We start from the raw sequence: 26,757 nt of genomic DNA on the forward strand, positions 1-26,757 counted from the left end.
CACACACACACACAAATACTGAGCTTCTTTCATCATGATCATGTCAAACATTCAGCTACTGTTTATAAAGGAGACATGTCTGTGCCTGTCAAGCCTTCACCTTCTCATCTTCCTGTCACCTATCACTTTTCTAACTATGGTATTATTCAGCTGCTGTAATTATGAGAGCAGAGTTGCATATATAATATTGTTTTTGTGCTACTAGTCATTCCTCTCCTTGGAACTTAGCAAAGGCCACGGTTCTGGTAGTTAACTTAGCAAAGGCCACGGTTCTGGTAGTTAACTTAGCAAATACCAAGGTTCTTGTAAGCAAGAAATTGGACAGAACCCTTCAGGTAAATAGCCCTGCTCGATATGTAGGAAGGTTATAGGCAGAAATTCCATTGGGTGTACCCAGTACAAGCTATGGACACGTGAGGTGCAGTGGAATAGTAGGAAGATTAATGAAGAAAGTAGTGTTTTTATGTGGAAGATGTACGGGAGCCATAAAAACCATAGATACACAGTGGTACTAATTTCTGCTACCTAGGTAACCTACTTAGCAGTGAGGTTATACAGAAAGTGTAATTGCTAGAATAAAAATAGGATGGCATTAGGAAGGTGATCCAGCTGTAGAAACCAAGTCAAAAAAGACTATGGAACCTGATGTGGTGCCTGGCCAACCCATGCCAGTATGGAAAACGGACATTAAATGATAATGATGACATCTTATCTTCCAGGGAGAGTTGTGGGAGTACAGTCCTCACCTCCTCCATAGTTTCCTATCAAAAGCAACCATCATTACACTTCCTGAATGAATTCTTAAACATGACCAGCTGAGACTATAGATATCCTCCAACCATCTTGTTCTTAGTCTACCCCTAGGGTCCCAGCTGGTTGGCTCAGCTTGAAACTGTCTTGCAGTTCTTCCCTTTGGCATTCTAATCATATGTTTGTAGTACTGGAGCTGTGGCCTCTCAATACAGAAGTATCAGCTCAAAATGGAGAGACCTCTTAATCTCTGATCTATGCATCCTGTCTAATGACGTTATTCCAGAGACCCTTCAAAGTAGCCCCATTCTAGATCCTTCCATTCACAATCATACTCTTTCAGTCATTAGGTGAGGAGCGGCACAAAAACCAAATTGAAGATAGCAGGTTTGCCTTTTTTTTTTAATATACTAACCTTTCCTTTTCAGAGTATTGAATGTTTCACTAGTTATTCAAGCATCTGAAAAAGTTTTATTGGCAATAAAGATTTGTTCTTTCTCTCTCTCTCTCTCTCTTATTTCAGTGGTCGACGTTCCTCGGCTGTAACAAAACGGCAAGGCTTAGGCAGTCACACTAGTGGAAGCAGTGCTGGAGGGACGTCGAGACCGCTTGCCAACAGCCCAATGTCTCAGGGTCAGAATACAGAAAATACTGGCTCAAGTGGAGGATCCACTGTAGGAGAAAATGCAGGTGGTTGTGGTGGTGGTGGAGGAGGAGGAGGTGGTAGTGGAGCAGGTGCTACAGCAGGAAACAGAAATGGTGAGGAGTCAGTACAGTTTTCAAGTACAGGTATATCATTATTTTTTAGTCTTTTTTTAAAATTTTAATTTGCAACTAATGGTCATTGGTTTTTGTAAGTGGCTAGGAATTGAACATTGAATGGTTTTGAGGGTCTACTCGAGTAAAATATATATATATATATATGTATATATATATATATTTTTTTTAAATGACTTGCTTCGAGATTTGCTTTCGGTATGATGTTTATTTTAGTAGTTTTGACTTTGAAAGTCCCTCCTAGCGTGAGGCATTTATGTGTAATAATGCCCTGTATAAAATAAAAATTAATACATTTAATAGAAAAAAATTGATGGTTTTTTTTTTCTTATGAGGTTTTTCACGCTAACTACTTGATAAATTCTTATAAAGATTTTATCCTATTTTTAAATAAATATATATATATATATACACACACACACACACACAGGTGTGTGGGTGTATGAGTGCATGTATAAACGCACATGCACATACTGATGGACAAATTTCACTCACATGGTATTTGTTGCCTTGAGGCTATTCATTATGCAGAACATGAGCCCAAGTTCCCATACTAGAATTGAATCCAAAATCACATGGTTGCAAAGCAGAATTCTTATAAGTATAACCATGCTGCTGCATGTGCACATGCACTCACACACACACACACACACACAGGGTTTTATAGTTATGAATCTATAATCTACCTTCAGATGTTTACAAACTTTTGCAGGTTGGCGCTAGGCCACCCTGACAAGCAGCTGTGCCCAAAGTCATTCTGGCCTTTTTTGTTTTCATGCATTGTGTATCTGAGACTGGTATCAATTCTGTTGTGGCATGATGCCAGATATCTCGGTCCTTTATCATCTCCTTTGTATGGCTCAGTGTCTTGAGATCGACATTCAATACTTCGTTAGTAATTGGCTATTGTAATTAGCTGTTTGTATTTTGGCAATAAAAGGTATTGTTTTTAAAGCAGAAAGCATCTGTAGTTAATTATTACCTGGAGTGGGGTTCAAACAATTGTAATTTTATATTACTTTGGGAATGATTTTTTTTCCCTCCCCCATTTCATTTCGTTTCTAAAGAGTATAATATAAACATAAGTTATGTATATAATTAGCTTAAAATTACTTTTTCATGCTTTTTAATCAAGTTATCACATAATTTTGCTGCTTTTTGAATAGTTTAAAAGTGTGTTGCACCAAATTTGGAATGGAATTTCCAAAGAATTAGATATGTCTGAATGCAGCTAGATGGTGCTATAGACAAACTGTTCTTTCATCTATCACTTCTCCTGAAATAAATTTTCGAGCCACCCCCCCCCCCTCCAACGGAGAGTTTTATACCAATGCTGCAACTGTTTATATTTATTTCCAGCATCAAGTTCTGCCGGAGCCACTGCAATGACTTCTGAGAGTGAATCTGAAGAATCTGATATGGGCAGATTACAAGGTAAACATAATATTCCTTGCTACTAATCCAAATATTATTGCTAACAAGCATATTCAGAATAATAATGGTTTTGTGTTTCCTGTCAAAAAACATGACAGTTTACTGTAGATATTTAATATAATTTTTTATGCTTTAGTGTGAATGAGGATCACTGAATGTGAGTGAGTTCATCAGATCCTGTCGAACTGTTCAAGTTTTGTCAACATGGAAGATGGCTGTTAATGATGACGTCCCTCATCAGTGACTTATACACTCAACAATGCTTCTGTGCTATTATACTTTTCCTGCATATGTACACAATTAAAACACAGGACCAATAGAATATTTGTCATTCAATAAACACCCCAATGCTGCTAGAGAAGAAAACTAAAAATTTACATTATTGCTAGTCAAAGAAACAGTATTGAAAATATTGGGAGATGGAATGAGACTAAAAAAGTGAGGATTTTGATTTGAAATATAAGCTGAGATATTGTTTCATGGCTATATAAAAACCATTTTAAATTAGGAAATGAGAATAAAACTTTCGTTGGTGATGTTTATATAAACTGAGAGCAATTCATTTCTTATCTAATCTTATATCTAATGAAGAAAAAAACGCAGGCACTTCAGACCCCTGAGAAACATTTATATGCATGATCTCGCTCTCACATACACACACTTCGTAAGGAAGTCAAGTCAATTAATTCATGTAAAAAAAATGTAATAATAACCAGATGGAAAAGATAGGTTGTATGAGTGAATTTATTTGTGTTATGGGATGTTAACAAAGCTTGATTGAATTTGCTGCTGAACTGATGTTGTAAATCCTAAAAAAAAAAAAAAATCATGTCCTATGGGCCTATTGTTGCTGCAATCCAGATGAATTACAAAGTAAATTACACAGACACTGACTTTGTGTTTTATGGCAATGTATTCAATCAAATTTTAAATGTAATGTTGAGAATGTTGTTTGATAAAGAAGAGGTGAGGAAAAAAATACAGAAAAATGTCACAGCAGGTGGGGAGTGAAGTGAAATATTGTCAACCTGACGACCCAACCATTAAAGCAACACCGATGATGGTGGTTGTCATGTTAATACAACGTTATTGCTGCCAAGGACCATTAAAATATGAAGTGATTTGGACAGTTTCTTAAATTGATCTTTGAAGTGACTGTGGTCATTACCTTAAGACTGATTATCCTGAGCCAATCTGTTTATCTTCAGTTTTCACATTGTAGTCACTACTCAAACCTTCAATCTTAAAAATGTCAGCATGTTTTATTTCATTTTAAAAATATTTTGTTTTTCTCATATTTTATGGGTAGACAGTGAAAGTGGTGACCAATTTTCGTGGATTCGGCTTGTCTAATAAACTTCTTTAACACTGCTTAATTAGTTTTAATGGGACAAAGAATTGATCAATAGTGTGTTCTCACTCAAGGATTGCTGCAGGGAGAAAAATACATGAAAAAAATCTGTGTTCTGTCTCAGATTTGTGTAATTCTCAAAAGTTTGGTGAAATTTATGACAAAACATTAATCACTGTTTTTGTATATATTATTTTTTTTCTTTTACCCTTTCAGTTGCATCCAAGATACTCAATGTCTGTGTCGTCTATAGTAAAACCAAATAATTTTCTGAGTATTTTTGATAAGTGTAAAGGAAAATGTTTGAATTAAGTCTTTGGGACTAATTAATAATGGTTTGTTAAAATATTATAGACAGTGTTGATTCTGAAGCACCATACATCACCTGGTTCACTTGAAAATATATAGAACAAGCAATATATGATTTCAAAAAACAATATTGAATTATGATTAAAAGTTAAAAGTGCAAAACTCTCAGCACTCTTATTCTTTCCCCTTGATCTCTATATATCCAAATACTCATTCGTTAGCAGTTATTCTACTTGTTAAATCAAGCTTACTTTCATCAGTTGTATTACTTGATAGTTAATTGTTAAAATATTGGGAACTTGATCTTGGAATAATCACTTAAAAACATTAACTGTTCTTCTCTTTAAATCCTTTTCCTATTACTATATATAGTTTCTGTTTTAATAGTTAAATTTCATTCTGAAATAGATTCTTAAAAAAGAAAATTACTTAATGCCCATAAGTTTGTTTTTGTATCCCTTTATAGAAAAGAGACATGAATTTTGTCTGAATGAAATGGTTTTCTTTCTTTCTGTTTTTATTGTTTGACATCAGTCAACTTTGACTGAGAGGAACTATGACCAAAAGCATTTCGTTCAGGACTATTCTGTTTTATTGAGATGTATTTGGAAAACTTCCTTTTTTCCCTTTTTTCAAAACTGGATATTATCTGAGGGCAATTTGGCTGCTATATCTCACAGGTCTACTTACTATCATTTAATCATCTATTGAAATTAAGGCAACTTCAAGGGAAGAATTTAACCAAAAGTACACCACTTGGCATTTGTCAAGCTATAGAAAGCCTCTGACAGGGTCCCTCACTCCCTGATCTGCAGAAGCTAGGATTAGATGAATGACCTGTGAAAGCCATCCAAGTCAGAGTTAATGAATACTACAAAGAATTGAATGTGCAAGTAGGAATTCACCTCAGTTTGGTTATAATTTCTCTTGTATTTATCATTGTCCTCTTGACCATAACAGAGGAGTTTAAGACCAATTGCTCATGGGAACTCCTTTGTGCTGATGACCTTGTTCTTGTAGCTGAAACTGTAAAAGAATTAGTGAAATGCTAGGCATAGAAGCAAAACCTACAATCAAAAGGCCTTAAAATTAGCAAAGACATAAAATCTAGTAAGAAAACAGGTGAATGACTCTGTTGTATATATAGAAAAAGTATTTGTTGAAATTTCATCTGATGTGTGAAGTATGAGCATATGAGTTGCAGTGGAATCACAGGATGGCTAACAGAAAATAGACTTTCTTGAGATGTGCAGGAGCAATAGACAGTATGAGAAAGGGAAATAGATGTCCTGGAATGCCCAGGAGAATCCTTAGAGGTAGTTGATAGATTTCATTACCTTGGAGACCAAATTAGCAGTATAGGGGAATGTCATAAAAGTATAGTTGCTTGAATAAGAACCAGCTGGAGAAAGTCCAGAATGCTATTACTTCTGTTGGTAACAAAAAGGTTTCTCTCTTTCAGAGTGAAAGGCAAATTATATGTACAAACAACAATGCTACATGCTTGTGAAACTAGGGCTGTGAAAGAAATGAAACTCCACTGGATGTGTATGTAGCCTCAGTGTGCATGTACAACAAAGTGTAAATGTGTTGAGAGGAAAATTGGGTATAAGAGGCATCAGATGTAGTGTGCAAGAGAGAAGGTTGCGATGGTATGGATGCAGGTGGATGGGAACAGCTGCTTGAAGAAGTGCTGATTGCTAAAGATGGATAGAACCTGTGGAAGAGGGCATCTCAAGATGTGGGATGAAGTTAAGACCAACTTCAAGCTGTTGAGCCTTATGGAGATGTCAAAAAAAAAAACTAAGATGATTGGGGATGTGCTGTACTTAAGACCTGTCCATCTCAGCAAAAATGAGCTCCTTTCCCCCCACAATTCATCTTCAATTTCATCACTCTTCCAACTGTAACACTACTAATGCAAGTGCTATAAATTATAGCATTTATCTGCCTTACACTTCACATTGGGATCTCTGTCAACTCCTCCTCTTCCCTCATCCTCTCCTATTTCGTTCACTTTCTCTCCTGACATTCACTATTGGCCTTGCCTCTGCTGTGTGTTCCATCCACTGCACCCATTTGAACCCCCTGCTCTAACCACCTCTCACACTCCTTTCACACTCTTGCTATTTACCTACCCACTCACCCTTTCTATCCCCCTATCCCTGTTCTCTCTCACATTCACCTTGTACCTTGAGGGTATGCCCTTACCATCTCTGTCTGTCTCTCTCCAGCTAGGCAAGCCATGTATCTCCTCTTCAGTAAAACATCTGTTCCTTTCTATCATACATTCACTTCCTTCAACCCACATGCCTGAGGGGTGTTGTCTTGTGAGTTAGTTGGTGACTTCACTTGTACCAGTTGCCACTCTGTAAAGTGGTTGGCATTAAGAAGGGTGTTAGTTGTCAACTTTGGCATGGTCTCTACAGGTGGAGCTCAGTGCAGTCTTCTGGCTTGTCAGTTCCTGTCAAACCATCCAACCCATTCCAACATGGAAAACAGGCATTAAAAGACGAATATGTATTGAAGTTATTCTTCCATTTTAGCTTCAATTTCTTTTGTGCAATTATTTAATTTTGTGGTGTGTTAAAGGTGGCAAATAGCAATCGTTTAGCATCTCTTTTGTTCAAATGGCATTTTGTACTTTAGCTTTTCAGTGACTTTATTTTTTGTTTTGTTTTATTTGTATGTTTTATTTATTTGCTTTTCAACAATATTCTCTCAATAACCAATCATTTCAACCAATATTATGTAAAATATCCACTTGCAGTATTTGAGTTGTACATGTTTTCCTCCATGTGGGATTTATCATTTTTAGTTAACACAGCCGTGTTAACTCTTTGCTATATATATTAACAATGCTACTTCATATCAACATACTGATTCATTATGTATTTCTAATGTTTTCATGCATTTTTTTTTTTTTTTGTATTGGGTTAATCCAAAATCATTTGGAACTGTAAAAACGAAAAAAGCTCTTTGTTTTTATTTCTCATGTTTTTACGAATCTTTATTTTTATTTGCAGCATTGTTAGAAGCGCGTGGCTTACCATCCCATCTCTTTGGAGCCCTTGGTCCACGCATGCATCAACTTCTGCACAGAACAATGGCGGGGGGCACCAGTAAGTTCTGTTATAGTATTGTTTCTGCAGTATATATTTGTAAGTTTTTAGCTAGACCAGGTTAACTCAGCCAAGTTTTCATAACGTAAGAGAATGTACAATGTATTCTGATGATTAGTTTCATATTTACCTTTAAAGTGTACCACTCTGTGGGTGCAATGTTTGAAGTTTAAAATATTTTTTTTTTTATATGTAATGATTTAGGATTATTTAACTAGATTCTAAAGTTGCATGGAGAAAATCCACCAAAATGAAGGCCCACAGAAGAGAAATAAATAAATGAAAATGACACCCTAGTGGAGGCAAATAAAACTTGCTACTGCTGGGTTACATCCCACTAGTTCTAGATCATATGACTGAAGCATTGTGAAAGTATTTTGTATAGGTTTCTTTGTGAGGTAGATGTTGTGAACATCACTGATGTATAGAAATGTGATGTATATTCCTGTTGTATAGCCTTAAAGATCTTGTTCTATTTTATATATATATATATAGATATACATATATACACACACACACACACATACAGATTTACCTGGTTGGCATGGAAAATAAGTTCATGTCAGTATGGAAGCTGGCTGTTAAAATATGATGATATATCCATACCAGTGCCACATCCAGGCACCCAGTACACTCTACAAAGTGGTTAGCATTAGGAAGAGCATACAGCCATAGAAACCATGCCAAAAACAGACAAATGGAACTCAGGCAGCCTTGAGCTGACCAGCTCCTGTCAAGCAGTCCAACCATGTGTCAGCATAGAGAACAGATGTTAAATGATGATGATTTTATATATATATATATGTATATATATATAAAATTGTCACCTCTGTGTATGAGTATATTGACTAACACACACATCCATAGCTTAATTATTTGTACTCTCATTTAGATGCATATGCATTAAATTACTCAGTCGCTATTAGCTTTAATTTTCAAATAAGCACTCGCCTTGTATCCCCTTGTTATCATTCTGCTTGTTTTAATGAACGGCTAACAAAACATACTTCGTTAAATGTTGGGGGCTGTTTTTAAACTCTCTTTGAAAAATGACAGTATTCTGGCTTTCTTGTATAATAATGAGTGTTAGTATTTTGATTTGTCACTATTTATCATGAATAAAGCACCAACATTTGCAAATAGTCACGGGGAAAAGGTTAAATACAGAAGTGAAATAACACTATCACACATTTTTCACTCTGCTTGTAACTTGCTTAGCTGTTGTTGCATGTTTTTTTGCCATTTTGCTTTCTCATTTTTGTTTTCTAGACACATTATTCAGATATATCATTTCAGCTGGTAAAAAAAATTAATAGACCAAAATAATGATATCCTAAATTGTTTGACGAATTTCATTAGAATAAAATAATGAAGTTCATTTTTTCCTGTAGAAAAGAAAAATGTTATCTTGAAATTCTTTCACATGTGGAAATATAATTCTATAAAATATTCTATTTACGTATCTGTGTTTTTAATATTAACCGAAATTGTTATTTATTTCGTAGTGAACAAAGTGCAACAATTATTACAAGGTCTTCAAGCTGTCAATGATGAAGGACAGCAGCTGACAGCTGTTATAGAAATGTGTCAGGTAAATTTTATACTTTCATTTCTCTGTGATCACTTTCAGATTTACACATAAGCACACAGGAATTTAACATTTAGAATTTGTTAATTGGCTGAGCATGTATTATTTAATTAATGGGTTCCTTTTTGCTTCCTTTGTGCTTGTTTTAATTCATTTTTCTATGCTATCTTTGGTTAAATGAATTATTATTGAGGCATTATTTTACAGCTGGGTACCTTTTCTTTCACTAAATGTGTGCGCAATTGTAACTCTTGGCTGTGTACAAGGATCTGACAAAATATTTTCATGTATTGAGCTTCTGCTTTGAATATTTATTTGATGTTATAGATATGAACAAGAAGAGACTAGTAGGTAATGAAGTGTGTACCATCTTGTGTGGCCAGGATCTGCTAGGTTATATATTAAAGATCTTGTAAACCAAGTAGCTAGAGTGTTTGGGTATACTTGCTGTGTTACCAATTCAAAAGGTATTGAGTGAAAAAGCATCTTGTGTGTGTACAAAAATTGCATATAGTTAGTGATACACCCAAGCAAAGTACATATTTTGGTTGTCCTGTTTGTCTGATTATAGATTTATTTTATAATTTACAGAAATAAGGGGAAATAATGTTTCCAGCTGTAAAATTACAAAAATCATCTCCCATTTCAATATAGACCAAGCATTAACAAAATTATATAGATCTAATAGGAATTTACCTCTGTTATTTCTTTGAAGTTTTTTTTTTTTTTTGTTTGTTCGTTTGTTTGTTGTTAAAGTGATAAACAATTGCTAGCATTTACTTTTCTAGCTTCTTGTGATGGGCAATGAAGACACTTTGGCAGGCTTTCCTGTGAAACAAGTTGTTCCGGCTTTGATTACATTGTTGCAAATGGACCATAACTTTGATATGATGAACCATGCTTGTCGTGCTCTTACCTACATGATGGAAGCATTGCCACGCTCTTCAGCTGTTGTTGTTGAGGCTGTACCTGTGTTTTTAGAGAAAGTAAGTACATACAATGAATTTCATCATCATCATCGTTTAACGTCCGGTTTCCATGTTAGCATGGGTTGGACAAATTTGTATTTGTGAGTTAAAACATTGTGATCCATGAAGTGTATCTAGATGTCAAAATGTTTATATTAGTCTATGACACAAATAATTACTTGTATAGCTAATTAGAAAAACAAAACAAGGAAATGGTGGTGTATAGAGTAATTTAAGAAGGAATGATGAAAATGGCATGCAAATAATTTTGCAATCAACTCTAATTACTTTTATCAGACTCAAAATAGCATGGTGTGAATTAAAACTTTGTGATGATAATGATGATCCATAAAGTGTATTGAGATATGAAAATGTTTACATTGGTTTATGAAATAATTATTTATATAGCTAATTTGAGAATCGACTAAGGAAATGGCCGTATATAGATTAACTGAAGGAATTGAGAAGACGGTACATAAATAATTTTGCAATCAACTCTAATATTGTTAATTTTGTCAACCTCAACATAACATGGTAAGAGCAAGAACTCAATGAACTTCTTGCTCATATCAACTCATCTGTTTTGTGTTGGATATACATCTGTGTATAATAAAGGCTGCAAGCATGACTAAATTCTTTAGAAGTCTTGATTTCACTCCCACTATACAGCAGGCACCTTGAGGTAGTGTTGTCTTTTTTTAGCTTCAGTTTGGCCTAAATCTTGAGTGAAGTCAAGTACAAACTGTTGGAAGTATGTCAAAAAGATTACACCTGCAGGTAGTTTGTACCTTAATTGAACAAAATATTAATGAATATGTTTGTAATGAAAATGTAATTAGCACCTGTGCTGGTACCACATAGAAAAGCACCTGTATCGGTGTCACATAAAGTACCCATGCCAGTGCCACAAAAAGAAAGCACCTATACCAGTTAAATGTAAAAAAAAAAAAAAAAAAAGAAAGGCACCCAATATACTCTGAAAAGTGGCTGACATTAGGAAGGGGCATCCAGCCATAGAACCGAAGCCAGAACAGATGACTGGAGCCTGGTGCAACCCACTGGCCCTCCAGCTCCTGTCAAATGGTCTAACCTGTGCCAGCATGGAAAATGTACATAAAATAATGGTGATGACATATGTGGTTTCTGTTCCAGTACATTAATGATAATGAATATCAAAAAGTTATGAAGCTTGAACCATTTTTTTTTTTCTTTTAATTATTCAGATAAATTATTTTTCCATTTTATTTGTTTCCCAGTTACAAGTGATCCAGTGTATGGATGTTGCTGAGCAAGCTCTAACTGCTTTAGAGATGCTTTCACAAAGGCACAGTAAATCTATTTTACAGGCAGCTAATGTAAGAACCAGTTTTTCTTAAAATTTTATTATTGTTCATTATTTTATTTAAAAAAAAAAGCGGTGGGTTGATAGAACTTCAGAAAAAATTTGTAGATCTGTGTCAAAGGATTACAGGAATTAGTAAAGTGTTGGATTTGTATCAGTAGAGCATCAAAACAAAAGGCAATATGGTATTAAATAAAAATCAATCAAAGAGTGGAGTAAATTTGACTATACACCCTGCCCCTGAATTTGTGACCTTGTTTCTATGATAAACATTTCTGTGAAAGATCAGCCTAGCTGTGAAGTTAGATGTTCAGTTTGTGTCTGCACTGGTTGAGACCTCTCTCTACAAGATGTCTACTACTATAACCAATCATAAAGTGATCAAATGAGAATTAAATCAAGAATAAATTATTACTTTTGATGACTAATATTTTGAGAGAAATGTGAAATAGCAAGATTGCTATTTGTCTCCAAAACATGGGCAGTGTTATTGAGTTCTTACTCAATACTAGAATGAATGTTTTAGATTCAGTTTACTGACACTATGGCACCCCACTATTTAGTCTTGGTTAGTTAAAATAAATAATACCCCAGTCCAGTACCCATTTTCTGTTTCCGAGAAAGAATGGTGGAAATATTGTGCCACTCATATTCAAGAAATGTAATATTGATACCAAGAAGTGGGAGAGAAATGCTCAGGATCGAGAATGTTGGAGACCCATCACCAAAAAAGGGAACAACTAATTTTGAGTCCAGCAGAATTATTGAACAAGAAGAAAAGAGGAGATGCAGAAAAGTTGGACAAGAACAACCAAGAAGGGACCTTCCCTCTGGAACCATCTGTTCCACTTGTGGAAAGAACTTCCAAACAAGAATTGGACTTGGTTGTCTCCTCAGAATCTATAAATATATATATATATATATATATATAATTATTATTTGAGGGAATAAAATCCAAACTTACAAGGAAAAAGATTCAATTTAGAAATACTAAATCAAATTCCACACAATATAATATATATAAAATATTAGGAAAAAAAACACCTTTTATCAATTCAAAATGAAATATAGCAGCGAAACACATGTTGTTTTTCTACCTATTATATACATTACGTTATTCTTGTAATTTACTTAATCTTTACTTTTTAATTTTTATTTTAACTTTTCTATTATATGTAATTTTCTAGATGGTGTAATTTAATTATTCATTTTGAATTGATAAAAGGTGGTTTTTTTCTAATATTTTATATATATATATATATATAAAATCTCAAGGGATAGCCACCACCACTTGTATACTGAAAATATTGAAATTTACCCCTCTAATTTTCCATGTTTTCTTTTTTTTTCTTTCTGTAGGGCGGCATTGCAGCTTGCTTGATGTATTTGGATTTCTTCTCCATCTCTGCTCAACGATCAGCATTAACAATTACAGCGAATTGTGTGCAGAATTTAACAGCTGATGAATTTCATTATATAAGAGACTCTTTGCCATTACTTAGTGCCAGAGTAAATCACCAAGTAAGAAATTTCACCTTTATGGCCTTTACTGGTGCTCTAGTGAAGGTTAGGCATACCCATCTCTATACTGTTGTGTTTTTTTATTGTTTGAAGTAGACACAGGCTGATCTACTCACCAGACAGTCATGAATAGATACTTTACTCTTTATTGTCTTAGTATTGCATATCAATATATTCCAGGGCAGGGAACTGACAGAATTGATAGAGCGATAGCCACAAAATAGCTTACAATATTTAGTTGTAAATTTTTATGCTCTGAGTTTAACTCTTTAACTGTGGAATTAAATTTCTTGGTTATTCCAGTAATGATGATAAATTTCTACCAAAAAATAGAATTGGTAAGTAAACTTGATGTACTTCAACCAAAAATAGTTTCAAACATAACGTTCTTCAGCAACAGATAGCTTGGTATATAAAACTGCTTTCTGTTCTGCAGTTAAGAGTGAAACTTGAGTGGATACATCTGATTTCTGCAGTAAAAGGGTTTAAACCTTCTGAGTTGATTTTGCTTTTTATTCTCCCAGGGTGGTGAAATAAGTACCACTTGATTTACTGGTTTTATCTAATTAGCTGTACCATTCTCTGTCATTGAATTCACAATTATATTCTTCCCCCACTTACACAATACAACTGATATATATAATTATATGTACAGTGTGTCTTAAAAGTCACTGGTGGGTTTCAGTTTTTAATAACTTCCTTAAATTACAAATAAATGCATGAAATTTTGATACAATATAAAGGACATAATGGAAATTAATATGCACAAGTCAAATTATGCAACACCACTACATCACATATGAAAAATGACATCGCTTAAATGGCAGCCATTTTCGGCATCGCACACCCGTATTCTTTCCAAAACTTGCACCTTCAGACCCCACTTCTCTGATTTCTCTATTGATGTTCTCCTTCAGTTGCATCAGGGTCTCCAGTTTGTTAGGTAAACTCTCTCTTTCAGGTATCACCACAAGAAGATATCCGGGCTAGTCAAGTCTTGGGGAACATGAATTTCCATTATGTTCTTTATATTGTGTGAAAATTTCATAAATTTATTTGTAAAGTTAAGGAAGTTATTAAGAATTGAAACCCATCAGTGACTTTTGGGACACCCTGTATGTAGATTGGGGTAAATGCCATCCATGCTGCCCTCTTATCTTTGAGTCAAGATTTCAGCATTCATATCTTGGCATATATTAGGTGTGTCCCCCCACTGGACATACTCTTTTACTTTGTCAATTTCATTGCTTCCCACCTTTGATCAGTCATGTGCTTTGTCTTTGGATTGCATGTATTTTGTTGTTCATGCAGTTTGTTATAAAGCCTAAGACTAAGTTGTGTGTGTAGTTGCCAAGTGTTATTCAAAATATTGGAAAGAGCATTAGGAAGACCTGTACAATGATGGGCAGACAGTTCAGTAAAGCAGTTTGGGGCAAAATGGAAATGAATGGCATGATCAAGAAAGAATTAAAAGCACATTGTAACCAGTACTGTATAACACCCAAATAGCCTAGTCAATTCACATGATATATATATAGATGCATCCAGAATGCAATTGTGTCTTGGGACACAAAACTCTACTTGTGAAGACCTGTCGAGGCAAGTGAGAATCAGAATCGAAATTGATCAACATCAATGGAAATTGTAGTTGTGATACCAGTGCCGGTGGCACGTAAGCAAACCATCCGAACGTGGCCGTTACCAGTGCCACCTCGATGGGCCTCCGTGCTGGTGGCACGTAAAAAGCACCATCTGACTTTGGCTGTTTGCCAGCCCCGTCTGGCACGTAAAAAGCACCCACTACACTCACGTAGTGGTTGGCGTTAGGAAGGGCATCCAGCCGCAGAAACATTGCCAGATCAGACTGGGCCTGGTGCAGCCTTCTGGCTTCCCAGACCCCAGTTGAACCGTCCAACCCATGCCAGCATGGAAAGCGGACGCTAAATGATGAAATTATTGCTAGTTCCAGGTGTGATATTTTTGCCAAATATCTTGTATTATAATTTGATTATACCGAACTTGAAATATTTAGAATGGTCAATATTTTGTTTTAGGACAAGAAATCAGTGGAAAGCTGCTGCCTGTGCTTCTCTCGTCTTGTTGACAACTTTCAACATGATCAAAGGATTTTGAAAGAAATTGCTGTTCATGGTCTTCTCACAAATATCCAGCAACTAGTAAGTATCTTTTTATGTAATTAAATGCATTCTCTGTTTTTCATTAGCAAGTTTCATAAACAGGCATATTTTACCCAGATTCATTTAAAGGAAAAATACTTTAGTGTAGTGATTCAAATATTGGTACCACTGTACCACTCATGATCAGTATTCTTGTCAAGGTTCCTTATTTCTCTTTATTAGTGTTATGATCGGGACTCTTAGAACTTGTCATTAGAGTGGATCCAATTTTAATTTGCTGTAAAATTCTTGAAATTTAATTAATCAGAGAATTGTACTTTGTATGTTTAATAGTAGTTTCTCAGAGGATGCCTGTCATCTATTTTAACTTGAGAATAAGCACTTAATGCAATTATTTTGTAGCTAACGAAGCATTTTTCTTCATTTGTGGAGCAATGAAGTAGGCTTTCAAATTATGGACTCATGTAACAGAACCTTCAGAATCAAAAACAGTTTTCTACAAAAATGTGTTTTCTGCTCAAATGAGATATTTAAGTTGTCATCTCACCATATTATTGAAGAGTAATGGCAAAGTATTGTTATTAACCTTTTCGTTACTGTATTCATTTTGAGATGCTCTGTGTTTCTTTCAATTACTTTAAATATAACAAAGAATTTAGTAAACTAACTTAGTTATCATTAAGCTAGTGTTAGGAACATAAATTGTGACTAAGGTTTAGTGGAAGATTTTAATTCAAAACTTATGAAAACAAGACATTTGTACTTAGAGCCAAAGCCAGTTTCAGCTGGGTTAGTAACAAAAGGGTTAAAGTGGAAATGATGTTGGCTTTGTTAATTGTTGAATATTTTGGAAAATCGTTTTTTAATGAACAAGCATCTTAATGTAATGAGATTCAGTTTGCCAAATCCACAATCTGGTTTTTAACTTTTGATTGATGTCCTGGCAGTTCCTTCACTAAATTTGTTTGGTAAACATAAACACAATGTCATATAGAACTGAAATGCTTGACCTTACATAGGAAATAAATACTTTTAATTTAATGTTTGTTTTTTTTATAAACTTTTGACTGTTGATGAATTTTAATGACATTTTCAATGTCAGCATTAAATGGTATATTTTCATTCCAGCTGGTTGTGAGTCCTCCTATAATAAACACAGGAACATTTGTGATGGTAATACGAATGCTGGCGCTTATGTGTGGGAGCTGTCCTGATTTGGCTGTTGTCTTATTAAAACAGAGTAAGTTGTCATCTTTGCTTATAAGTCACTGAACATGTACAGACCATGATTTTGCTTTATAGTGAAACGCAGCATATGTAGAAACAGAGTTGCTATTATATAGATCATTTGAATCTAAAATTATTTCAGGATCATTAAGTTTAGCAGACCCATGAGAAAAAGTATTTAAAATGCATAAATAAAATTTGCTAAAATTTGCATTTTATTAAGTTGTGATTGAACAATATATTTAACATGATATATCTGGTATCATTGTTGACTATAGAATATTTTTGCTGTCCTATTACTTTCTCATAGGATTTCATCATTAATATTACATTATGCTGAAATGGATGTCCTTTTTATTTTGAGATATCTTTAATATAATACAACATTGACTTGTATGCAGTGGACCATTGCATTTATAAGTGTAGTTTCAGATCACTTGTCAAAGAGATTCTGCTGTTAGGATATATTTATTAATTTATTTATTACTGTTCTATCTGAATTGTATGAAATTGTTTGTTTTTTGCTCTTGTTAACTGGTGTGAAATATTTTCTTTTCAGAAATAGCTGAAACATTGTGTTATTTGCTGGTTGGTTCCTCAGACCAAGCTTCTCAAAGTATTGAGGTAAGAAGTAAATCATATCTTCAATGGTATCTAGCAAATTGATTTAGTGTTTGGCGAAATAGAGCTTTTGGTATTTATGTTCTCAACCAGCCCATTGTTTAATGGAACTGACAAGTATTCAGCATGGATTGTATGAAATCAATTTCCTTTATTTTATTCATGTGGTTGACTCTGTTTGTCAGAAGAGTTAAGAGCATAACATTTGAGTAATACTTATTTTCAAATGATTTTGAAATTAAAGCAAGTGGACTAACAAGTTTCATAGTAATAACATTGGCTGATAACTACATAGTCAAGTAAATCTATAGTAGATTTAGACCAAAGAAAGTTGTGAAAGAAACACTTAGATTTAGTTACATCATACCTATAAATGTGTCTAATAGTGCATGATGGGATGCCTAGAGGAACGCTATGTGCACAGCTGTGTGGTAAGAAGCTTGCTTCCCAACTACATGCTTCCAGGTTCAGTCCCATTGCATGACACCTTGGGCAGTTGTCTTCTATAACTTTGAGCTGATCAAACCTTATGAGTGGATTTGATAGACAGAAACTGAAAGAAGTCCGTTTTATAAATATATATATATATTATATATATATATATATATATATATATATATATATATAATATATATATATATATATATATAATATATATATATATAAGATGTGTCTGTGTTTGTTCCCCCACCAATACCAACATTGCTTGACAACCAGCGCTGGTGTGTTCACATCCCTGTAACTCAACTGTTCAGACCAATAGAATAAGTACTGGGGTTTATTCATTCGACTGAAAATTCAAGGCGGTGCCCCAGCATGGCCACAGTCTAAGGATTGGAACAAATAAAATAGCACCGAAACAATAACTGCTATTGAAATGAGATAGGATATTTTACTGGCTTTCATTGTTCATTCTTGTAAAAGAAAATGTTTCCAGTATTATTCAAATTAAAATCTTACACATTATGATTTATATATCAGGCTATGTTAACTTGAATCTGTGCAGGTAACATGCTTGCATTGTTTTTATTAATGTGTTTAAAGTTATTATTGTTTTGTTTTTTTTAAAATTCCAGCTGATTTCCAGGACACCTCAAGAATTGTATGAAATTGTTTGTTTAATTGGGTAGGTTTCTCTCTTTATTCTTGCAATTGTTTCAAATTTTGAGATACAAAATAAATTTCTGTAACTTCCACCACTCAAATCTAATTTTAAAATACCCTGATTCTCTTTCAGTGAATTAATGCCGAAATTGCCATCAGATGGCATATTTTCAATTGATTCTATGTTAAAGAAGGGATCGTCTGTCAGTGGTGATGCTGTTATTTGGCAATGGAGAGATGATCGTGGAATGTGGCATCCCTATGCATTGATTGATAGCAGAATCATTGAGGTAAGTATTCTGCAATTAAAAATAGGTTTTAATATTTTAATAATTAAAATCACTATAAAGGAATGAAACATTTAATGACTTTGGCTGTTTTATTTGTAGGCAGCTCATCAATCAGGTGAAGATGAAGTAAGCCTGTCTACAATGGGAAGAGCTTATACAATTGACTTTAACTCCATGCAACAAATCAACGAAGATACTGGCACAGCACGGCCAGTTCAGAGAAAAGTTAATTCATTGGTTGCTAGTTGTATTCACTCTGCTTGTAAGTATTTAATATTTATTATTTAGAGGAGGGACAGCTGGTCATTCTTGACTATGAAATTGAAGTGTTGTGGTTTGCTGTGTATATGTGAATATGTCTCAGTTTGTTGATGTCTGTAATTGTGTGTCAAATGATAACTGGATTAACTGTCAGTTTGCCTGTTGGATACAAGCATAATAATTTAATTTAGAAACTTATGTCCCAGGTTTGAATCTAGTCTAGCATTATGTAGGAATAAGATAACTGTTGATTGGAAATCAGCGTAAATGTCTGTGCCACATAAAAAGCATTGGTGTGGGTGCTGGTGCCACATAAAAAGCACCTGGTACATTCTGTAAACTGGTTGGCATTATGAAGGACATCCTGTTGTAGAAACCAAACCGAAACAGACAATGGAACTTGGTGTCACCCCTGGCCTTACTAGTTCCTGTCAAACCATCCAACCCATACCAGCATGGAAAACGGACATTAAATGATGATAATGCAGCTTTCACTTAACCCTGACCTGTCTTTAGACAAAGGTGTGAATATTGGTTTGATTGATTTCTGTTTAGCAGAGTCATTGGAGTGTCAGAATGCCTGCAGTATTTGTTATGTTCCAACTTACAGTATTCTGAATTCAATTCCTGGCAAAGTCAGCTTTGTTTTTCATCTTTTCAGAGTTATTAAAGTTGTTGTCCTGGCAGCAGGTTACTAGAATTGTTTGACTGAACTGGATGCTTTGTTGTATCTGTTCTGATTATGTTCTGAATTCAAATCCTGCCACTTAACACTGGTAAAAAAAAAAAAAAAAAAAAAAATGAATGGTAACACTTTCTATCAGCAATGGAAAAGCCAATAGTTTACCTTGGTTTGATTGTAAGATTAACACCCACCACATGGTTTTTGGCCATCATCACATTTGGAGATTAGCTTCTCCCACATTATTAGAAGAATCAATGAAAACTGTTTCAGCTTGTCAGAGTAGCTTTAACTCTTTAGCATTCAAACCACCATATCTGGTCCAAATATTCTACTTATGTTTAAACTGGACAGATCTGGCCTCTTACACCTACCTTACAATGTCATTCTGAAAACATATACAATCACATCATCAAAATTTTGAAGCTATGAGATAGTGCATGATTAATTCAAAACAGTCTGAATGCTGAAGGGTTATATATTTGTTATGATGTTGTACATTGTCTTATCTCCTTTATTGTAATATAAACTTGATTTTCTCATCATGTAACTGGAATTACTGTAACAATAACTTTGGCTTTATTTCAGCTTCCTCCTCTTCCTCTTCTTCCTCATCTGATCCAAATGTTGAACAATGTGATTCCAGAGAGGAAATATTAAAAGAAGATATAGATCTTGCCTCTGCATTTATTCAAACTCTCTTTGCAGTTTTATATGAAGTATATAGTTCATCGGTAATTATTATTATTGTTGTTGTTGTTATTGTTGTTATTGAGTGCATGCCATCAAAGTGATACTGGGCTAGAAATGAAGCCCATCATGACTACCCATCTGATAAGGGTACATCAGGCACCTGCATCACAAGTATATGTGCGTAACATGGTGATCTATTATCAAGATAAGCAACACATGATCTTGCAGGTGGCATCCAGTTAGAATTTTCTTATGGTCAAGTGGCCAATCCCGCTCAAAAGGTCCCTCAGTAAAGTTTAAGGATGATGATTGAAACACCCATGTTTCCAGAGGTGTATTATTCAAACTCCAAAGAATTTGTCTCAACACATGGCTGATACTCTCCCACTATTCCTGTTTGTAATCAGATACACATATTGTCAGCTACTAAGAGACATGTTCAACTGGTTATGGTGAAGCAACTAACAAGCAAATCTGAGATATTGAGCAGAATATTTGTTGCTGCCCATCTTTTACACCAAGACGAAACATGTACACAATAACCCTTCCAATCAGTTAAGATCAGAAAATCAGTACCACTGCCTGGCATTGATTCAGGGTAGCATTATCATCGTTATAAGTTTTCCCTCTTCCTTCAACATTGTTTCCATTTGTTGCCAAGTGTCTTCTCAACACCTAGAGCAAAGAAATTCACTGTGTACAGTGATAGGCCATTAAAATAAAAACACCAGATTCTTCATTTAAAAAATCAAGTTATGTGAAAGAAATGACTGAAAAAAACCATTTATATGGGTTGTAATTGTCTTCACAGTGACAATGCTCTTAATATGTGTGACATATCAGTTAAAGCAATCTTCTGCACTTCTTGTAGAGCTGGTAAGTCAGGGATCATTCTTGAATAATTTTAAGTTCTTTTGATCATTCCAAATGTTCCCTCCCATCACTAGTATTGTAACCACCTTGAGATGCCACATTTTCTCAATTTCAATGAGCAAATTGTTATATTTTCTGAACTTGTCAAATGCTTTTGCTGAGGTATTATGATCACAAGGAATGCTCATGTTGATCAATTAACAAACATTATTGCTTTGGTCTTTCACAACAATATCTGGTTTATCAGCTTTGAAGTTCTGTCTGCGTATACTGGAAAGTCACAAGAGAGATTACATATTCTGCCTCAGTTACAGCCTCATGGTGATGCTTATACTACTTGTTAGTTCCATTGAACAATGAACTAATTATTAAGGTGGCAAGCAGGAAGAATTGTTAGAATGCCAGGTAAAATGCTTAGTGGCATTTCATGTCTTTACATTCTGAGTTCAAATTCTGCCAAGGTTGACTTTGCCTTTCATCCTTTTGGGGTTGATAAAATAAGTACCTATTGAGCACTGGGGTTTATGTAATCAACTTGTCTCTTGTGCCAAAATTTGAAATTATTATTATATAAGGTAGTAAGCTAGTAGAATCGTTACTGTGGTGGGTAAAATGCTTAGCAGCATTTCATTCATGTTTATGTTCTCAGTTCAACTTCCACCAAGGTCAACTTTGCCTTTCGTACTTTGGGGTCAATAAAATAAGTACAGGTTGAGCACTGGGATCAACATCGACTTACCCCCATCCCTGAAATTGCTGACCACGTGCCAAAATTAGAAACCAATATTTAGTGAAGTTACTTTATAATCTGTCTTCTGCTCCTGTGGTGGCTAAAATGGGTACAATGTCAAGTACTGTTGTTCATTGAGCTAGCTGTTGCATTCCACTTACTTTAGTAATAATTATTTTACTATTTGTGAGGTATATTTGCCATCTCAATATGGCTAACCACTAAGGGTGGGTGTTACTGTAGCTTATAGCCCCAGGAGAACATCTCCTCCAGCTGGCTATAGGCACACTTTCTGTATCCTATCGGTATTTGCAAAGGGAGGTCATCCTTCCCTCCCTTAGTGGTTAGCCATAGTGAGATGGCAAATATACCTCACATTGTCGTGCAGTTACTGTTTATACCTCGTTCAGAGATTTATTATTATTTTACTATTATTTTGGATTTTTATAATGTTCTCCAAAAATGTCAGTTTTTAAAACACTAGCAAGGTATCAACTTGGTATCTAATCTAGTGTTCTGTTGTCCTGGCTATTTTCTCTCTCCAAACATGTATGCATGCAGGGATGTAAAAGTTTTCTTTGAATCATTAATTATAAAAAGTGGTGTTTGAAAATAAATTAACTTTTCATAATGGTTTTTTTAAAATTTTATTTTTAATTTATTTTTGCAGGCTGGACCTACTGTGAGACATAAATGTCTACAAACATTGTTGAGAATGATCTATTATGCTAGCTCAAATCTTCTCAAAGTTGTCTTGAAGAATCAACCTGTTTCCAGGTGAGCAGTTATTTTTACAGCCATGAGGCTTTATGTAGTAATTTGACATATGAAGGGGGTTCCTTTGCGGGATTGTTTAAAAAAAAAAAGAGAAAAGGTTTTCTTTGTTGATAACAAGCAGTGTATCCTATACACCTCCAGAGAAACAGTGTCCACTTTCCCCAGTTGTGTGACATATAATTGGTTATCTAGGTTCTCACAAATCGAATACTCTTGCTATATGTAAATAGTTGCTTTGGAGGCCAGTCTCAAAACACTGAACCTTACAAGGGAGATGACAGAGGACTGAAATATGTGGTGCACTGCTGTACTCAAGGAAACCTGTCCACCACTGCAGAATTTAGATCCTAAAACCAATGTGCCGTATAAAATGCACTAGTGCTGGTGCCACATAGAATGTACTGATGATGGTGCTACATAAAAAGCAACCAGTACGCTGTATAAAGTGGTTGGCATTAGGAAGGGCATCCATCCATAAAAAACCAAGCCAAAACAGACTATGAAACCTGGTGCAGTCCCTGACCTTGCCAGTTTCTGTCAAGCCATCCAACCCATGCCAGTATGGAAAATGCATGTTAAATGTTGTTGTTGTTGTTAATGATGACGGCGACAGTACTTATGGAAAACCCAATAGAAAATCTGCTGCTAAAGTTTAAAAGTAACAATTGTTAGTATAGAATTCACAATAGAACCGTAAAGACCTGTTTGATGTTTAGAGAGAAAACACTGGTTCTTGTGGAACTAGATTTGAAAGTTCAACAATTACAGAACTAGAGTAATGATGAAAATTATGCCAGGTTATAAAACTTATTTCCAGTAGCCTAATCTTAGAGAATATGTATCTAACTAAAAACAATTATTTTGCTTAGTCACAGCAAAATATTGGCAGTGGATATAGAATTACAATCACTGAGTCACTTGATTGCAATTTTGATTATATTCCTCTGTGTATGTGTCATGTTTTACCTCCATTTTTCCATGCTTGCATGGGTTTGACAGATTTTATTGAGGCAGATTTTGTATGGCTGGATACCCTTCCTGTCGTCAGCCCTCACCGGTTTCTAAGCAAAGTAATATTTGTCCATGGCCAGACATGTTTTTCACAAAAGACTGTAGAGGAACAACCTCACTTCTATGATGATGATTCTTATTTACAATTATCATGTGAAGTCAAGAAAAGGGCACACACATTCACTTTCCATCTACCAAATCTGTTCACAAGACTTTGGTCAGCCGGAGGCTATAGTAGAAAATATTTGGCCATGATGCCACACAATTGGACTGAACCCAAGATTACATAACCATCATCATCATCGTTTAGCATCCGCTTTCCATGCTGGCAATGGTTTGACGGTTCAACTGGGGTCCAGGAAGCCAGAAGGCTGCACCAGGCCCAGTCTGATCTGGCAATGTTTCTACGGCTGGATGCCCTTCCTAACGCCAAATGTACATACCTGTGCATATATACACACATGATGCAGAATCACTAACATTGACTTGGTTGCAATTAATAATGTATATTTGCTCCTGTATATAACTTGTTTACATTGGTCCTACTTATAACATACTCAGTTTGTTTCACAATCAAAATAAAATGACTTGAGCTGCCTGTTTGACGCCCAATATTTTTCTATTCTTTTAGTCACATAGCAGCTATGATGGCTTCACAAGATTTAAAGGTAGTTGTTGGTGCCATACAAATGGCTGATGTTCTCATGCAGAAACTTCCAGACATATTCAGCATTTACTTTAGGCGAGAAGGTTTGTAATAAACTTATCCTTTGCATATGTTTTGCGTTGTATTTTTAAATATCTCAGTATTTATATTTTTTATAAAAATGCCTCTCCACCCAGTGTATATTATTTATCTTTTACATTGTGTGTCTTGCAAGCTGGCAGAATCATTAGCATGCTAGGCAAAGTGCTTAGCATTACATCCATCCTTACGTTCTGAGTTCAAATTCCACCAAGGTCGACTTTGGATGTAATGTAAATTATCTTTTCTTGTTTTCTGGACATTTAATTTGATCATGTGCATTTAGCTTTGGCAGACATCTGACTTCGTACAAGTACCTTTTGATGTGATGTTAGAGGAGATGTGATTTTATTGTAATATCTCTGATGCATCAAATCCACTTGTTATGTCGTATATGCATTGGGCTTCTTACCTGATGTATGTAAAGTCAATACAGTACTCTGCCAAGAAGGGGAGAATTGGATCTCAAGTCTTGTTTAAGGGTTAGATTTTACAGTTTACTATTTCATCGCCATTGATATGAAAAATTCCTACTGTTATGTTAGTTTTTGTGTAGTTAATAGGATTGATAACTAAACAATGGCAGTCAGTGAGGTCTCTTTATTGAAGATAAAACTTGCCGGGGTTTTATTTTTTCAATCTGTATTCTAAGATATTTTTATTATTTTTTTCTATATGAACCCTAAGTTATCTTTAGGGTAAACAATCGTCCAGTGTCTTCATGTATTAGAATACTTAACAAGACCATCATGAGCAATGAAATAGAATTGTTCTGTTTGTTGTTGCTGTAAAAGTAGAAACAGATAGTTGTTGTTTAGATATCTCAAAAGAATGTCTCTATCTTAGGGAAATTTTTTAAACCAATCATTTATTAATCATTTGTTTCTGTTGTGGTGTTGTGTAAGATAATACATTTTGTAAAAATGGATCCTGTGGCTTTTAAAATGAATTTCTGTTTTCTAGGAGTTATGCACCAGATAAAGAAGTTAACAGAAATCGAAGTCCAAAGTGCATCTTCTCTTCCAAAAGGCAATACTGTTGCCCCTGGTTCAGCATCAGGCTCAAGTTCGAGTCTCAGTAGTAGTAATGCTGATGCCATTGAGCGGAAAGATTCCTACTTCAGCATGGTAACAGTAGGAGCTACAGGGGAATCAGAAGAACACAGTTCTCAAATGTAAGTTTTTCTTCATCTATAAGTTAACTCTTAATTGCTGCCTCATGTGTTGTGTATGCATTAAAATACTCATAGCTGCTGCTTATCTGAATAGTACTTATTAGATAACAATTGTGACAGATTCTATTTGCAGTTGTATGGTACAACAGCAATGAATAAAAAAAAAAGGAAATATTTGATTTGTTGCTCCTTTAAATACAAACATATACTGAAATATGTTTTTATCTGTTGGTCTGACAAAGAATCTCATCATACACTGATTCTTGCTATCAGTAATCAAGGAAGGCTTTGGCTAACTTACACAGTACTTTTTTCCCCACTTATCATCATCATCATCATCATCATCGTTTAACATCCGTTCTCCATGCTAGCATGGGTTGGACGGTTCGACCGGGGATCTGGGAAGCCAGAAGGCTGCACCAGGCTCCAGTCTGATCTGGCAGTGTTTCTACAGCTGGATACCCTTCCTAACGCTAACCACTCTAAGAGTGTAGTGGGTGCTTTTTACGTGCCACCGGCACAGGTGCCAAGCGAGGCTGGCAACGGCCACGATCAGATTAGATTTTGTTTTATTTATTTAATAGAATTTTTTGCCAATTGTTGCATGACTGCACAACATGGATTAGTTATTAGATAGTTTGGCCCACAATTATAAGGTTGTGGTTAAAATTCCTGCACTGCGTGTTGCACTGTGTCCGGGAGCAAGGTGCTTCATTTTATGTTGCCCTGGTCAGAAAAAATGTTATAGTATCTCAGAATAAAATGAGTTGCTCGTGTAGTTATCGTCAATAGAACTTTGTTTCTTGCAAAAGCATTTAATTGTTAATGACTCAGCCAAGTTAGTGGTGTTGAGATATTTTTCATTGCTTTATTTAGTGAAGGTACTACCGAATAAGTTGCCTTTCATTAGCTTGCAGAGTGATGTTCCTCTGTAGCAAAGATGTTTCTCTACAGTTTAATGTCATGAAAACTGTGGTACACTTCAATATGTCTTGCCTTATAATAAGACAAGGGATATAGACTTGAATCCTACTTAAATTAAACTTAGTAATTCTTCCATAAATTTATTACCATTTTGCTTTGATTGAATCATAAGAAATGTAGGAATGCCATTAAGTCTTACTTATATACTACTTTTCCTAACTAAACTGAGGCTAATAGCGCTCCAGTAACAATCTTACTGGTTCCAACCAGTTGTTGGTAGCCTTGGTGTGGCACTGCTAGAACTTATCTTATCCAACACCTTCCTAATTCTAAATATTGAAGCTG

At 34.9% G+C, this 26,757-nt stretch overlaps 1 protein-coding gene across 8 annotated transcripts in view; it reads left to right on the top strand.

Moving 5' to 3' along the window:
• Window positions 1–26,757, top strand: part of LOC115223979 (E3 ubiquitin-protein ligase TRIP12) — a 177,115-nt gene that overhangs the window by 99,211 nt on the left and 51,147 nt on the right. For 7 of the 8 annotated variants that reach the window (XM_029794745.2, XM_029794749.2, XM_029794752.2 and 4 more), the window contains 17 exons: window positions 1,274–1,539; window positions 2,887–2,961; window positions 7,648–7,743; window positions 9,249–9,334; window positions 10,120–10,317; window positions 11,556–11,654; window positions 13,001–13,162; window positions 15,217–15,339; window positions 16,429–16,540; window positions 17,087–17,151; window positions 18,225–18,274; window positions 18,386–18,542; window positions 18,642–18,804; window positions 20,074–20,219; window positions 22,452–22,558; window positions 24,201–24,319; window positions 25,278–25,488. In XM_029794745.2, coding sequence (XP_029650605.1) covers window positions 1,274–1,539; window positions 2,887–2,961; window positions 7,648–7,743; window positions 9,249–9,334; window positions 10,120–10,317; window positions 11,556–11,654; window positions 13,001–13,162; window positions 15,217–15,339; window positions 16,429–16,540; window positions 17,087–17,151; window positions 18,225–18,274; window positions 18,386–18,542; window positions 18,642–18,804; window positions 20,074–20,219; window positions 22,452–22,558; window positions 24,201–24,319; window positions 25,278–25,488 — 2,235 coding nt within the window. The remainder of the gene's footprint in view (window positions 1–1,273; window positions 1,540–2,886; window positions 2,962–7,647; window positions 7,744–9,248; window positions 9,335–10,119; window positions 10,318–11,555; window positions 11,655–13,000; window positions 13,163–15,216; window positions 15,340–16,428; window positions 16,541–17,086; window positions 17,152–18,224; window positions 18,275–18,385; window positions 18,543–18,641; window positions 18,805–20,073; window positions 20,220–22,451; window positions 22,559–24,200; window positions 24,320–25,277; window positions 25,489–26,757) is intronic. The other variant, XM_029794750.2, reaches the window with a different exon arrangement.

This window comes from Octopus sinensis, linkage group LG24 (genome assembly GCF_006345805.1).
Source record: "Octopus sinensis linkage group LG24, ASM634580v1, whole genome shotgun sequence".
Taxonomy (NCBI): domain Eukaryota; kingdom Metazoa; phylum Mollusca; class Cephalopoda; order Octopoda; family Octopodidae; genus Octopus; species Octopus sinensis.